Consider the following 16,952-nt stretch of genomic DNA (forward strand, 5'->3'; position numbering starts at 1 on the left):
CACAGGGCCTTCTACCGACAGTCACCCTCCACAGAGCCTTCTCCCGACAGTCACCCTCCACAGAGCCTTCTCCCGACAGTCACCCTCCACAGAGCCTTCTCCCGACAGTCACCCTCCACAGAGCCTTCTCCTGACAGTCACCCTCCACAGAGCCTTCTCCTGACAGTCACCCCTGTGCAGCTGTGAAATTGCAAGCTCCGCCCATTGGCTCCATTAGTCCCGCCCACTGCATGAGTGACTGAGGGGAAGGGCCGCCCGGTGTGTGCAGGAATGGCCGGGGGTTATGTGGACTGTCACTGCCATATGACAGCCGATGAGTTCGCACAGGTAATGGATCTCTGAGGTGTTATTATGTGCTCTCCTCGCACTGGTCTATAGACCGACAGAAAACACGTCCCTGTACTTACTGAGAGCGGCGGCCATTTTCTTGGAGACCAATAGCTGGAGACGTTCGATGTTTGTTCTCTAGTGATTTGATTTTCCTGTAGTATTATAATGTATATAAGTAACATACATGGACTAATACACGTGATACACTACATACATGAAGTGTGCTATATGTTTCTCTTTCAACTTTCATGCACTGAACTCTCTGCAAAAGCTTGTCACAAGCGATTAAAACCGCCAGCGCCAAATTTTAGCTGAAAGTCTGGGAAACGTGGATATTTTTTTCTACTTTTTTGTCGTCTATGCTGGAGCCTCTGGCATTTTTTTTCCCTATAGTCGAAAAACACTGTGAAGAAAATGCCAGTGGATAGACAGACTGGGGAAGTTTTATCAAAACTGGTGTAAAATAGAACTTGCTTAGTTGCCCATAGCAACCAATCAGATTCCACCTTTCATTTTTCACAGCTCCTTTGGAAAATGAAAGGTGGAATCTGATTGGTTGCAATGGGAAACGAATCCACCGTTACTGGCCATGGCCTGCAGTTCAGCCCGCAATCACGGATGCGGACCCATTCAGGTCAATGGATCCGCAATCCAGATCTGCGGTGCGGAACGGAGGCACGGAAGAACTACGGAGGTGCTTCCATGATGTTTCTGTCTGTGCCTCCGCACCGCAAAAAAATAGAACTTGTAGTATTTTTTTACGGTGCAGACGGATCACGGACCCAAAAGTTGAATAGGTCTGAATCCGTTGCGGCAGCCGCACGGATGGTGCCCGTGCAAGAGTACTTAATGGCTCATGCATGCAAACATACTTCGTTTCCATGTCCGTTCCGTTTTATTTGTGGACCGTATGTGGAACCATTCATTTCAATAGGTCCACCCAAAAAAAATGTAAATTACCCCGTGTGCATTCGGTTTCCGTATCTCCTTTCCGCAATTACACATTACGGACAAGGATAGGACTGTTCTATTAGGGGTCAGCTGTTCCGTTTTGCAAAATACGGTATGCACACGTCATCCGTATTTTTTGCGGACCGCAAAATACATACGTTCATGTGCGTGAGCCCTAAAACCAGTTTGATAAATCTTCCCCACTTGTAAAAAACAAAACAAAAAAATCATGCAGGTGCCTTATAAAAACTGCATGACTAAGGGCTCATCCACACGAACATGTGCCGGCCAGGCCTGTGCTGTGGATCGCAAATTTCGGTCCGCAATGCACGGGCACCGAATATAGGTCCGCCGTATGTGGACGCATGACGCATTCACTTGAATGAAGTCCGTGATCCGCGTCCAATGGTCCGCACCGCACAAAAGTAGAGCATGCGCTACTTTTTTTGCTGTGCGGAGGCACGGACAGAAACCCCACAGAAGTGAATGGGTCCACATCCGTGATGCGGTGCACAAACGGCCGCTGCCCATATATTGCAGACCCGCTGTTTGCAGGCCGCAATACAGGCGCCGCCGAGCAACGGGTTTTCACTGCATTTCCGCACCAATATCCACATGTGTTAGGGCTCCTGCCCACGAGCGTAATAGCTCCGCGCCCGTTCTGTGGTCCGCAGTGCACGGGCACTGGGCGCGTGCCCTCCAGGCTGCAGATGTGGACCCATTGACTTGAATGGGTCCGCGATCCGTAACATACACCCAAAGATTAAACATATTCTATCTTTTTGTGGTGCAGAGGCGCGGGCCAGAAAGCCCATGGAAGCGCCTCGTAGTGTTTCCCTGGGCGTCCGATCCGTACCTCCACTCTGCAGAAGATAGGTGACGTCCTATCTTCAGTCGTATCTTGCATACATTGCGGACCGTAAACGGCGGGTCCGCAATGTACAGGCACTGGTCGTGTGCGCTCCATGTTTCGGATGATGCAGACCCATTGGAGGAGATTTATTAAAACTGGTGCAACCAATCAGATTCCACCTTTGATTTTTGGAAAATAAAAGACTCCCTCTGATTGGTTGCTATGATCAACTAAGCCACTTTTCCTTTGCACCAGTTTTACTAAATCTCCCCCAAAGGGTCCGCATCATCCATAGCACGGAGTGCGCATGACCAGTGCCCGTACATTGCGGACCCGCCATTTACGGTCCGCAATGTATGCAAGATACGACTGAAGATAGGACTTGACCTATCTTCTGCTTCTTGACATACACACCGCAGGTCAACTTCCGTGCAGCAGATTTCTGCACCGTGTACGTGAGATCTGAAAATCTCATCTACTTAGCTGGTACCGTATAAGGCCTCCTGCACACGAACGTGTGCTGCCCGTTGCCGTATTGCGGACCGTATTTGCCGATCCGCAATACACGGGCGCAGTTCCGTGGGCATTCCGCATCATGGATGCTGACCTATTCACTTCAATGGGTCCACAAATCCGGAGATACGGAATGGAACCCTGCGGGAGCACTACAGAGTGCTTCTGTGGGGTTTCGTCCTGTACTTCCGTTCCGCAAAAAAATAGAACATGTCCTATCTTTTTGCGATCCGCTGCAGCTGCCCCACGGTCGGTGTTCGTGCATTGCGGCCCGCAGCATGCCCACGGGGCGCACAGGAGGCCTTAGGCTGCGGATTTTGCACTAAAAAATCCATGCAGAAAAGCTGTGAATAATATGCACTGTGTGGATGTAGCCTTATCCAGTAACTTATCCGTGACTTTCATGACATGTACGGTACATGGTGCAGAAATCGACCTGCGGTGAAGTTTTTTTTTAAATCCGTAGCATGTCAATTGTTTGTGCAGATCTTCAGTGCTGATTTCACCCTTTGTAATGCAACGGGTGAGATCTGGAGCAAATTTGCGTCAAAATCCATAAGTAACACGTGCGGAACGGAAATACAGACATACGGAAACGGAATGCACACAGAGTACCTTGCGTCTTTTTTGCGGACCCATTGAAATGAATGGTTCCGTATATGGTCTGCGAAAAAAAAAAACGGAACTGACACGGAAAGAAAATACGTTCTTGTGCATGAGGCCTAAGGAAAAGCTGAGAGGAAAATAAATATGAAATATCGCAGATCTGATCCATTGTCCGTGTTCTCATTAATGTCCCAGAAGCTGAGAGGTCACTGCAGGCGTCCTTGTCATTCATCCCTCTGGCCGTGCGAGTTCGTTCACGATGGTCACGTATTTATTTGAAGCCAGAAAATGATCCAGTAAACCTATATACACTTAAAGGGGTGGCTAGGATATGCCTTTAAAGTCAGATAGGTGCAGATCCCACCTCTGAGACCCTCACCTATCTGCAGATCAGGCCCTCGAAGTGCAGGTGCGAGGGTTCTCTCCATTCACTGCTATGGGAGTGGAAGTCTTAGACCCCTTTCACACGGGCGAGTATTCCGCGCGGGTGCAATGCGTGATGTGAATGCATTGCACCCTCACTGAATCCGGACCCATTCATTTCTATGGGGCTGTGCACATGAGCGGTGATTTTCACGCATCACTTGTGCGTTGCGTGTAAATCGCAGCATGTTCTATATTGTGCGTTTTCCACGCAGCGCAGGCCCCATAGAAGTGAATGGAGCTGCGTGAAAATCGCAAGCATCCGCAAGCAAGTGCGGATACGGTGCGATTTTCACTCACGGTTGCTAGGAGACGATTGGGATGGAGACCCGATCATTATTATTTTACCTTATAACATGGTTATAAGGGAAAATAATAGCATTCTGAATACAGAATGCATAGTACAATAGCGCTGGAGGCGTTAAAAAAAAAAAAAAAAAAAATGTAACTCACCTTAATCCACTTGATCGCGCAGCCGGCTTCTCTTCTGTCTTCTTCTGTGCTGTGTGCAGGAACAGGACCTGTGGTGACGTCACTCCGGTCATCACATGATCCATCACCATGGTAAAAGATCATGTGATGACCGGAGTGACGTCACCACAGGTCCTTTGACTGCAATCAGCAAAGAAAGAGACGGAAAAGATGTCGGCTGCGCGATCAAGTGGATTAAGGTGAGTTAAATTATTATTATTATTATTTTTAACTCCTCCAGCGCTGTTTTACTATGCATTCTGTATTCAGAATGCTATTATTTCCCCTTATAACCATGTTATAAGGGAAAATAATACAATCTTCAGAACACCGATCCCAAGCCCGAACTTCAGTGAAGAAGTTCGAGTTTGGGTACCAAACATGTGCGATTTTTCTCACGCGAGTGCAAAACGCATTACAATGTTTTGCACTCGCGCGGGACAATCGCGCATGTTCCCGCAATGCACCCGCACCTTTTCCCGCAACGCCCGTGTGAAACCAGCCTTATAGCGGTAAGTGGAGGGTGGCAGCACATGAGCGGTGCGCACTCCTTCATTTCAGGAGCCCGTTCTGAATATACGTGCGGGTCCAGAGGTGGGAGCTGCCCCTGCCTGACTTTGATATCCTAACACAAGTATTTGCATTTGCAGGATACAGCGGATATACTGGAAAGATCAAGAAAGGTAGGTAGAGCCTGTGTTTTTTTTTTTCATTTTTTGTATTTAAAGGGTTATTCAATTTTCAGCAAATAAATATTATTTTTGTTGCATAATAAAAAGTTATGCAATTTTTCAATATACTTTAGACGCTTTCTTCTATTTATGAGTTTCACTTTTGTTTACTGACTAGGGCAGCGCTAAAGCCCGCCCATCAGTGCCGGTGACGTCACCGGGCTTCCTGGCAGCCTCATGGAGAGCCCAGTTCGTCACCGGAACTCCTAAAAATGCCTTTGCCCTGCGCGATTTAGTGCAGGGCAAAGGAGAGCATTGGAGCATAAGGCTACTTTCACACTAGCGGCAGGACGGATCCAACAGGCTGTTCACCATGTCGGATCCGTCCTGACGCTATTTCGCTCTGATGCCGGACCGCCGCTCCGTCCCCATTGACTATAATGGGGACGGGGGCGGAGCTCCAGTGCAGCACGGCGGTGCACAGCGAGAGGCCGCCGGACTAAAAGTACTGCATGTCTGACTTTTTAGTCTGGCGGCCTCTCACCGTGCTGCGCCGGAACTCTGCCCCCGTCCCTATTATAGTCAATGGGGACGGAGCGGCGGCACGGCGAAATAGCGGCAGGACGGATCCGACATGGTGAACAGCCTGTCAGATCCGTCCTGCCGCAAGTGTGAAATTACCGTAAACTGCTCCGATGCTCAAGTCAGGGGGGCTGCCTGGGTGAAAATGGAGGTATGTCCGGGTTCAGCTCTGAACCTGGACAACCCCTTTAAATAATAAAAATATTATTATTAAAAATTATAATAAAAAGTTAGACCATTTTTAAATATACTTTCTGCATCAATGCCTAATGGTTTTTCAAAATCTCTGCTTGCTGTTTTTTCTATAGGAACCTTTGTTGATTGTTTCCATTGGAGCATGGCACGTTACAGTGCAGTTATCAGAGCCATGCATCTACATGTTCATTTATCCAACAGCGGTTACTATTCAGTGACAGCAAGCAGAGATTGTTTTAAAATGGGAGGAATCGATACATAAATTATACTGGAAAATTGTATAAGGCCTCATGCACACGACAGTATTTTTTCACTGTCCGCAAAACGGGGTTCCGTTGGTCCGTGATCCGTGACCGTTTTTTCGTCCGTGGGTCTTCCTTGTTTTTTGGAGGATCCACGGACATGAAAAATGAAAAAAAAATCTAAGTCAAGTTTGCCATTGAAATGATAGGAAAAAACGGACACGAATCACAGACACGGATGACAATCTTGTGTGCATCCGTGATTTTCACGGACCCATTGACTTGAATGGGTCCGTGAACCGTTGGCCGTGAAAAAAATAGGACAGGTCATATTTTTTTCACGGCCAGGAAAAATGGATCACGGATGCGGCTGCCAAACGGTGCAGTTTCCGATTTTTCCACGGACCCATTGAAAGTCAATGGGTCCGCAAAAAAAACGGAAAACGGCACAACGGCCACGGATGCACACAACGGTCGTGTGCATGAGGCCTAACTCTGAATTATACAAAGTATAACATTTATTTGCTAAAAGTGGAGTAGCCCTTTAAGAGCTCAGTTTTCTGGATTGCTGTCTTTTCCAGGCAGGAGTCCAGGCTCTTGTATCGGTGACAGAACACGCTGGAGAGCTGGAAAGTCTTCTGCGTCTTTCAGAGAGGTTCGTTTCTTGTCTTAGCAATCAAAACTTTTTTTTTTCAAGTCTTCACCGTGTTTCTGATTTCTGCTTGTCAATGAATGGAAACACGATTCACATCCAGTAGTTGAAATCTTGTATAGACCGAATACTGTGTAGATATAATAATAATGTGAGCTAAATATTCTGGACTCCAAACTGATACATTTTACCTTCACTGATACATTGTAGCAAACGGTCAGGACAGGAGAGAGATGTGTGCTGCTGGTGTCTCAAAGAGGATTGCCTTGACTGGATTTAAAGGGGTGGTGCAAAGTTATTAATGTATCCTTTAGGCCTCATGCACATGACCGCTGTGTGTTTTGCTGTCCGCAAAACACGGATGGCGTCCGTGTGCGTTCCGTAATTTGCGGAACGGCACGGAGAGCCATTGATATAACTGCCTATTCTTGTCCGCAAAACGGACAAGAATAGGACAGGTTATATTTTTTCTGCTGACCACGGAACGGAGCACCGGATGCGGACAGCACACGGAGTGCTGTCCGCATCTTTTGCGGCCACATTGAAGTGAATAGGTCTGCATCCAAGCCGCAAAAATTGCGGCTCAGATGCAGACCAAAAATAACGGTCGTGTGCATGAGGCCTAATGCACAGGATAGGGGGATAAACATCTGATCGATGGGGGTCCCCACCACAGATCACTAGAAAGGGGGTCCTGTTCCACCAAATGAAAGAAAGGTCAGGTTTGCGCGTGGCCACTGTGGCGCTATTCTTTCTCTATGGGACTGCTGGAGGTAGATGAGTATACTACTCTAAATGTAAAGTGCATCTGACTCTGTCCAATCAGTGCTGCCAATGTCAGACTGTGCAAGGACACCCCCCCAACTGGTAGCACCCACCTGTACCTGCTAGCAATGAATTCATAACGTCTAGTAGGAATAACAAAGGAATGGCACAGCATAGAGTCATAAGAATAGATACTCCAGAATTGTTATTACACGGGGAATAAGAGTAGTTAATAAAAACAGACATGTCAGGAGAGGTGACAGCTCCTCTTTAAAGGGGTTCACCGGGAATTAAGAAAAAAAAAATACTGAAAATGCTTAAATATTACTTTATTATAAATATATTCCCAAATACATTTCATTAGTTGTAATAATGGCTCATTTTGTCTGGGGAGCAATCATTAGAAGAAATAAAATGGCCGCTGTCCTATTAATGCACACAAAACCTGTCCTAATCACACAGCAGGACAAGTAACTTCACAACACTGAACTAAAGAGCTGCCTCATCCTCATCTCTGCTTTGTTTGTCAGGAATCATGATCCTGAATAGAGCTGAAAAGATCTTCAGCTGAATCTCTGTAGGAATGGCGTTCATGAAGAGGCATGAAGTACAGAGAGCACGGACAGGACAGACTGTGGTAATGGAGGCTGCATACGAGTGCTACTGCTCATTAGCCACATCCCCACCATCTACTTCATGTCTCCATTACTACAGAGATTCAGCTTAAGATCTTATCAGCTGTATTTAGGATCGTAATCCCTGACAAGCAGATCAGAGAGGAGGATGAGGCAGCTCTTTAGCTCAGTGTTGTGAAGTAACTTGTCCTCCTGTGTGATTAGGACAGGTTCTGTATGCACTAATAGGACGGCGGCCATTTAATTTCTCCTAATGACAAAATGTACCATTATAACTAATGAAAGGTATTTGGGAATATATTTATAATGAGGTAATATTTTCAGTGGTTTTATTTTCTTAATGAGTGTATTATACAGGTCACAGAACCAGCGGTGGCTTCTAATATCTATCATTTAGAGGAGGTGGGGATGTGGATAATGAGCAGCGGCTCTTGTATGCAGTCTCCATTACCACAGTCTGTCCTATCCGTTCTCTCTGTACTTCATGTCTCCTCATGGACTCCATTCCTATAGAGATTCAACTGAAGATCTTCTCAGCTGTATTCAGGATCATAATCCCTGACAAGCAGAGCAGAGAGGAGGATGAGGCAGCTCTTTAGCTCAGTGTTGTGAAGTAACTTATTGTCCTGTGTGATTAGGACAGGTTTTGTGGAAGCGGTCATAAGCATGTGGGAGGCACGGGTTGGTGAGGGCAGCACTACAATGGCTGTACTCACCCTCCCTGGTCTTCTTCTGGGTCCCACTGTGCACTATGTGCTGTGCGACATCAGGTCACAGTGCACAGCAGGACCCGGAAGAAGAGATGCCGGGAGCAGTGAGTCCTGGATCTGCAGCTCCGTCCACAGCAAGAAAGGTACGTTTATTTTTATTTTTTTTGTAGTCTGATGGGAGCTGGGGGGTCTGATGGAGAGCTGATCTAAGTCTGATGGGTGTCTGATCTGAGGCTGATGGGGCTGGGGGGTCCATACTTAGGCTGATTGGAGGTCTGATCTGAGTCTGATTGGAGGCTGATCTGAGGGTGATGGAGGTTGGGGGTCTGGTCTGAGGCTGATGGAGGTTGGAGGTCTGGTCTGAGGCTGATGGAGGTTGGGGGTCTGGTCTGAGGCTGATGGAGGTTGGGGGTCTGGTCTGAGGCTGATGGAGGTTGGGGGTCTGGTCTGAGGCTGATGGAGGTTGGGCGGTTTGATCTGAGGCTGATGGAGCTTGGGTGTCTGATTTTGGGGTCTGATGAGGACTGAGGTTCTGATCTGAGGTCTGATGAAGAATAGGGATCTGATTGAGGGGGTCTGCTCTGAGGTCTGATGAGAGGCTAGTAAAACCCCAGACACATTAGATGGTTAGCTGTTCCTGCCAAAACTGAACTTTTAATCTCCAACTGGATTTACTTGCCATCGCCTGCAGATCGCCAGACCCCCCATTAGTGTGTGTTATAACCTAGATATTTATTACACAGAAATATTTAGATATTTTCCATTTCCAGGTACCCCAATTATGTTATGCCGTGTTTTGGCGTGCATCCTATCCAGAGTAAAGCAGAAGGGTATCGCAGTGTGACACTGCAGGTAAGCAGCTAGACCTTGATCACGTATCTTTGCATAAAAAAAAAAAGCCTCAGTTTCCATCTTTTCCTGCAAAATGCAAATAATGAAAAGTGTTGATGCCTGGTGGTGCCGTGCAGAAGGTCTCCAAATTGGTCAGCATCAGACCTGGAGCAACAGTGTCAAAGAGACCAACGACAGAGCCCTTTTATTCTAGAAATCTAGTGGTCCGAGGTCACAGACTTCACCAATGTGTAGAGTGTTCTTGACTGATGGAGCCCACATAGGACACCTGTAATGAATGGGATAAGACTGATGAAATGCCTCATGGTGATAATGTCCACTGAAGTCTTGCTGTTACAGTGAATGCAGAGAGCGCCAATTTTCACATGTGCGGACGGTAATCCATGTTCACACACTGCAGAATTCTGTTGCAGATTTCACCCTTTGCATTGTAAGAGGTGAAATCCGCAGCAATGAAGCAGGAAATACCCGCCTCCTATAGGGCTTGACGCAGAAAGTATGTTCCTTTAGAAACTGTATGGATCCCTCTTTTCCCCCCATAAAAGTCAATGGAGACTGAAAACCCTCCAATATGTGATATGTCAGGTTATCTGGATGTACTATTACAATAGATTTAACTTTATTTTATTTATTTTTTTACTTTTTAACCCATGGATTTTATTGAAGGACCTGGAACCTGCTCTTGAAAAGTTTGAAAAGTACAAAGACCACCTCGTCGGCATTGGAGAAGTAAGGGTTAAATTTTTTATTTTTTTTGTGTTCAGAGTGAAAGAAGAACAGTAGTTGAGAATAATTGATCGTCAGTTACACAGAGAAATGTCCCCATCTTTCAAAAAATAAATGATTACATTTTTCCCTACAATGTAGCCTTCGCTGACATTACTGATTACACACCAGGCTTTTGACTCTGTTATAGTTGCTACCTTCAGTCACCAGTAGGGGGAGCTCACTGCAAACCGATCTCTAATGTATACAGTAACTGCAATACTAGCTGTATAAATTCATATGAAGTGAGCTCCCCCTAGTGGTGGCTGCAAGCAGACGGAATAGTAAGAACCCCTCAATGCAGATAAATTCTGAAAATGAATCTGAATTTTTGGACATAAAAATGTTGTGGTGGATACTGACTTTAATGAAGGAGTAGTACATTTGGCAGCGCTCTCAATAGGAAGTTGGAGCCCATCCTGAATTTCTATGTACAGTCAACAGCTCTTGGGAGATCCCCTCCATTCTAGCAATTAGTGGGGGGCTCAGTGTCGGGATGTATCAGGAAATAAGAAGGAGCGCACATTAACTTATTAAGTTATTTATCCATATTATTCTCTCTCCCCTGTACAGATTGGGTTGGACTTCACGCCCTGGCTCACTCCCACCGCCAAAGAGAGAGAAGAGCAGCTGAAGGTTTTTCAGATGCAACTCGACATTGCAAAACAATTGGACTTACCCGTGTCAGTATACAGCAGAGCCAGTGCAAGCGCTTCATCTGAGCTAAGTGTGACTCCCACAGAAGTGAATTGGGAGAGTCGGGGTATGCATGCCCATCTCCCCATTTACCATCTGTCTGGATGAGGCAGCCAGTGGCCATCTCACATATGGGAAGTCAGGGGACTCCTGTTGTGGAGATAGATTTGGTCCCCATCTCTATCAGACATTTATGGCATATCCTGTGGATAAGGTGGGAATACTCCTTAAAGGGGTATTCCAGGATTTTGATTGCCTTGGTAGGTGGGTAACCTGCGGCACTCCAGCTGTTGTCAAACTACAACTCCCAGCATGCATATTTGCTCTGCTCTTCTCAGAACTCTCATAGAAATAAATGGAACATGCTGGGAATTGTAATTTCACAATTCCTGGAATGCTGCAGGTTGCCCACCCCTGGATAGGGTATCAATATCAGATTGATGGGGGCTCGACACTATCTTTAGCTCCGGTGCCAGAACTACACAGATACAGACGTGGACAAAATTGTTGGTACCCTTTGGTCAATGAAAGAAAAAGTCACAATGGTCACAGAAATAACTTTAATCTGACAAAAGTAATAATAAATTAAAATTCTATAAATGTTAACCAATGAAAGTCAGACATTGTTTTTCAACCATGCTTCAACAGAATTATGTAAAAAAATAAACTCATGAAACAGGCATGGACAAAAATGATGGTACCCCTAGAAAACACAGAACATAATGTGACCAAAGGGACATGTTAATTCAAGGTGTGTCCACTAATTAGCATCACAGGTGTCTACAACCTTGTAATCAGCCATTGGGCCTATATATATGGCTCCAGGTAATCACTGTGTTGTTTGGTGATATGGTGTGTACCACACTCGACATGGACCAGAGGAAGCAAAGGAAAGAGCTGTCTCAAGAGATCAGAAAGAAAATTATAGACAAGCATGTTAAAGGTAAAGGCTATAAGACCATCTCCAAGCAACTAGATGTTCCTGTGAGTACAGTTGCACATATTATTCATAAGTTTAAGATCCATGGGACTGTAGCCAACCTCCCTGGACGTGGCCGCAGGAGGAAAATTGATGACAAATCTAAGAGACGGATAATCCGAATGGTAACAAAAGAGCCTAGAAAGACTTCTAAAGAGATTCAAGGTGAACTTCATGCTCAAGGAACATCAGTGTCAGATCGCACCATCCGTCGTTGTTTGAGCCAAAGTGGACTACATGGGAGACGACCAAGGAGGACACCATTGTTGAAAACGAATCATAAAAAAGCAAGACTGGAATATGCCAAACTACATGTTGACAAGCCACAAAGCTTCTGGGAGAATGTCCTGTGGACAGATGAGACAAAAATCGAAGTTTTTGCCAAGGCACATCAGCTGTATGTTCACAGACGAAAAAATGAAGCATATCAAGAAAAGAACACTGTCCCTACTGTGAAACATGGAGGAGGCTCTGTTATGTTCTGGGGCTGCTTTGCTGCGTCTGGCACAGGGTGTCTTGAATCTGTGCAGGGTACAATGAAATCTCAAGACTATCAAGGAATTCTAGAGAGAAATGTACTAGCCAGTGTCAGAAAGCTTGGTCTCAGTCGCAGGTCATGGGTCTTGCAACAGGACAATGACCCAAAACACACCGCTAAAAACACCCAAGAATGGCTAAGAGGAAAAAATTGGACTATTCTAAAGTGGCCTTCTATGAGCCCTGACCTCAATCCTATTGAGCATCTTTGGAAGGAGCTGAAACATGCAGTCTGGAAAAGGCACCCTTCAAACCGGACACAACTGGAGCAGTTTGCTCATGAGGAGTGGGCCAAAATACCTGCTGAGAGGTGCAGATGTCTCATTGACAGTTACAGGAAGCGTTTGATTGCAGTGATTGCCTCAAAAGGTTGCGCAACAAAATATTAAGTTAGGGGTACCATCATTTTTGTCCATGCCTGTTTCATGAGTTTATTTTTTTACATAATTCTGTTGAAGCATGGTTGAAAAACAATGTCTGACTTTCATTGGTTAACATTTATAGAATTTTAATTTATTATTACTTTTGTCAGATTAAAGTTATTTCTGTGACCATTGTGACTTTTTCTTTCATTGACCAAAGGGTACCAACAATTTTGTCCACGTCTGTATGTAGTGGTAACGGCAACACTGCTTCCATTGAAGTGAATTAGTGAGTTACCAGCTCCGTCCACTACACAATGGGCAAAGCTGTGTAATTCTGGTGCTGGAGGTACTGAGTGTCGGACCCCCATCAGTCTGATATTGATGCCCTATCCTGAAGACAGGCCATCAGTATCCTGGAATACCCCTTTAAAGATACAGATAGTATTATTATTATAGGATAATTTGATGGAGAGTAATTCCAAAGCATTCAGTCTTTCCTTCTGATGGATTGTCTCCTCTCAACTTGATTGTCAACAGTGGAGGGTGGGGGGTCCCAGCAGCAGGACCCCTTCCTCAATCTCCTGACCATCATCGTATCTGTCAGAACATTGCCTTTAAAAGGGGTATTCCGGTTAGATTAAGTTATTCCCCCATCCACAACACTCGGCTATAGCTGGAATTCCCATAGAAATGAATGGAGCGTCCACACGCATGTCCGACTGGTCCCTCTGTTCATTTCAGGGGGTACGGGGCCCCTGTTCTCGTGATCAGTGGGAGTCCCAGAGGTAGGACCCCCAACGATCTAATGGTTATCCCCTATCCTGTGGCTAGGGGATAACTTAATCTAACCGGAATATCTATTTAAATTCTTAATGCCTAAATATCTTTCTTTCAACAGAAATGTCCATTCTCGTTCAGCTGGAAGACAGACGATGGCTTTTCTTAAGGAACAAGGTAGGAACATTTTAAAGGGAGTCTGTCACCAGATTGTGACCTTATAGACCGCTTACATAGCGCTCTAGCATAGCAGTCTATGATTCTAATGGTACCTTTGATGTGTGCTTCTGAAGTTCCCCCAAGGCAAAAACAGACTTTTATTCAAGGGATCGCAAGTGCCCAGGGCGGGGTTCACCTTGTTGGAGCCCAGGCTGTTCTGCCTCTTTTCGCCATATCCCCGCCCCAGCCTCTTCCTCTGCCCGCCCCGCTCTTCCTTTGCGTCCTCTTTCTCTGCAGCCGGATCCCGCGCCTGCGCTATCCATTGCTTGACCGGGGCATGCGCACTGCGATGCCCATTGTGGTCATGGCATCGCAGTAGCTACTACGCATGCGCCGGCCAACGGCGAGAAACAGCGGCGAGGAGGCGGACCAGATACACCCACAATGGGCATCGCAGTGCGCATGCCCCGGCCAAGCAATGGATAGCGCAGGCGCGGGATTCGGCTGCAGAGAAGGAGGACGCAAAGGAAGAGTGGGGCGGGCAGAGGAAGAGGCTGGGGCGGGGATATGGCGAAAAGAGGCAGAACAGCCTGGGCTCCAACAAGGTGAACCCCGCCCTGGGCACTTGCGATCCCTTGAATAAAAGTCCGTTTTTGCCTTGGGGGAACTTCAGAAGCACACATCAAAGGTACCATTAGAATCATAGACTGCTATGCTAGAGCGCTATGTAAGCGGTCTATAAGGTCACAATCTGGTGACAGACTCCCTTTAAGGAAAGCACAGCATCAAATTAATGGACATTCCTAAGCTCCTCTTTCTTAGGCTTCATGCACACGACCGTTGTTGTGTTCCGTTCCGCAAAATGGGGTTCCGTTGTTCCGTGATCCGTTTTTGTTTCCGTGTGTCTTCCTTTATTTTTGGAGGATCACCAGACATAAAGGAAAGTAAAAAAAAATCTAAGACAGGTTTGCCATGCAAATGATAGGAAAAAAAACGGACGCGGATGACAATCTTGTGTGCCTCCGTGTTTTTTAGCGGTCCCATTGACTTGAATGGGTCCGCCAACCGTTTTCCGCGAAAATAATAGGACAGGTTATATTTTTTTGACGGACTGGAACCACTGATCACAGACGCGGATGACAAACGGTGCATTAGCCGAGTTTTCAACGGACCCATTGAAAGTCAATGGGTCCGCAGAAAATCACGAAAAACAGAACAACGGACACGGATGCACACAACGGTCGTGTGCATGAGGCCTAAAGGTGATGATATATATCCAGCCTCCCCCCAATACATGCACACTTGACCCATTTTGGCAACCAATATGGCTGCACTCACCGTTTGGACAGAATGGTCACCACAACAAAACAGTAAATTCACTTTAACCCCTTAAGGACCCTGCCCAGGCCATTTTTTGCAAATCTGACATGTTTCACTTTATGTGATGATAACTTTAAAACGCTTTTACTTATCCAGGCCATTCTGACACTGTTTTCTCATCACATATTGTACTTCATGACACTGGTAAATTTGATTCAAAATATTTCATTTTTATTTAGAAACAAATTCAAAATTTACCAAAAATGTTGAAAAATTCACAATTTTAAAAATTTCAATTTCATTGCTTTTAAAACAGATAGTGATACCTCCTAAAATATTTATTACTTTACATTTCTCATATGTCTACTTCATGTATGGATTATTTTGTAAATTACATTTTATTTTTTTGGGACGTTAGAAGGCTTAGAAGTTTAGAAGCAAATCTTGAACATTTTCAGAAAATTTTCAAAACCCACTTTTTAAGTCAGGTCTGAAGTCACTTTGTGTGGCTTACAACCACCCATAAATGGCCCTATTTTAGAAACTACACCCCTCAAGGTATTTAAAACTGATTTTACAATCTTTGTTAACCTTTTAGGTGTTCCACAAGAATTGAAGGAAAATGTAGATGAAATTTCAGAATTTCACTTTTTTGGGCAGATTTTCCATTTTAATAAATTTTTTCTGCTAATAAAGCAAGGGTTAACAGCCAATTAAAACTCAATATTTATTGCCCTGATTCAGTAGTCTACAGAAACACTCCATATGTGGTCGTAAACTGCTGTACGGGCACACAGCAGGGCACAGAAGGAAAGGAACACCATATGGTTTTTGGAAGGCAGATTTCACTGGGATAATTTTAGGCTGACATGTCACATTTAAAGACCCCCTGATGCACCCCTAGAGTAGAAACTCTAACAGGGGGTTCAGACCTGAGCGTTCTGAAACGAGCTCTCTGTATGCGCGATTGTACGGGCGTTTACAATCGCGCATACAGAGACAGGCGTGCACACATTGTCGCGCGTTCCCGAATATCTATGTGCGGGAACGCGCGACAAACGCCCAAAAAAAAGCTCAAGAACTTGTTTGAGCGTCGGGCGTTTTACAGCGCGATCGTACGCGCTGTAAAACGCCCAGGTGAGAACCATTCCCATAGGGAATCATTGGTTTCTCTGTGTTGAGCGTTTTACAGCGCGTAGGAACGCGCTGTAAAACGCTCAGGTCTGAACTTAGGGTAAAAAAAATGACCCCACTTTGGAAACTACGGGATTAGGTGGCAGTTTTGTTGGTACTATTTTAGGGTACATATGATTTTTGGTTGCTCTATATTACACTTTTTGTGAGGCAAGGTAACCAAAAAATAGCTGTTTTGGCACCGTTTGTATTTTTTGTTATTTACAATGTTTATCTGACAGGTTAGATCATGTGGTATTTGTATAGAGCAGGTTGTTACGGACGCGAAAAAAACAAATATGACTACATTTTTGGGTTGTTTGTTTCAGTTTTACATAAAAAAGCATTTCTTAAAAAAAAAAGATTTTTTTAGTGTCTCCATATTCTGAAAGCCATAGTTTTTTTTTTGTTTTTTTATTTTGGGCAACTGTCTTATGTAGGGGCTCATTTTTTTCTCGGTATGAGATGCCGGTTGATTGGTACTATTTTAGGGTGCATATGACTTTTTGATCGCTTGGTATTACACTTTTTGTGATGTAAGGTGACAAAAAATGGCTTTTTTTACACCGTTTTTATTTTTTTCAGTGTTCACCTGAGAGGTTAGGTCATGTGGCATTTTTATAGAGCCGGTCGACATGGATATATGGTGATACTTAATATGTCTACTTTTCTTTTTTTCCCTATTTATTACAATTTTTTTTTTTTTTTATTTTGGGAAAAGGATGCTTTT

The 16,952-nt window shown here is 45.0% G+C and overlaps 1 protein-coding gene across 2 annotated transcripts in view; it reads left to right on the top strand.

The window, feature by feature from the left end:
* The first annotated feature begins 211 nt into the window (after nt 1–211).
* The window catches only part of LOC122935982 (putative deoxyribonuclease tatdn3-A), a 33,235-nt gene continuing 16,494 nt past the window's right edge, over nt 212–16,952 (top strand). For both annotated transcript variants that reach the window (XM_044291955.1, XM_044291956.1), the window contains exons 1-7: nt 212–327; nt 4,798–4,830; nt 6,419–6,492; nt 9,370–9,451; nt 10,118–10,180; nt 10,790–10,899; nt 13,692–13,747. In XM_044291955.1, the coding sequence (XP_044147890.1) occupies nt 271–327; nt 4,798–4,830; nt 6,419–6,492; nt 9,370–9,451; nt 10,118–10,180; nt 10,790–10,899; nt 13,692–13,747 (475 nt within the window). In that variant the 5' untranslated portion in view covers nt 212–270. The remainder of the gene's footprint in view (nt 328–4,797; nt 4,831–6,418; nt 6,493–9,369; nt 9,452–10,117; nt 10,181–10,789; nt 10,900–13,691; nt 13,748–16,952) is intronic.

This window comes from Bufo gargarizans, chromosome 4 (genome assembly GCF_014858855.1).
Source record: "Bufo gargarizans isolate SCDJY-AF-19 chromosome 4, ASM1485885v1, whole genome shotgun sequence".
Lineage (NCBI taxonomy): Eukaryota > Metazoa > Chordata > Amphibia > Anura > Bufonidae > Bufo > Bufo gargarizans.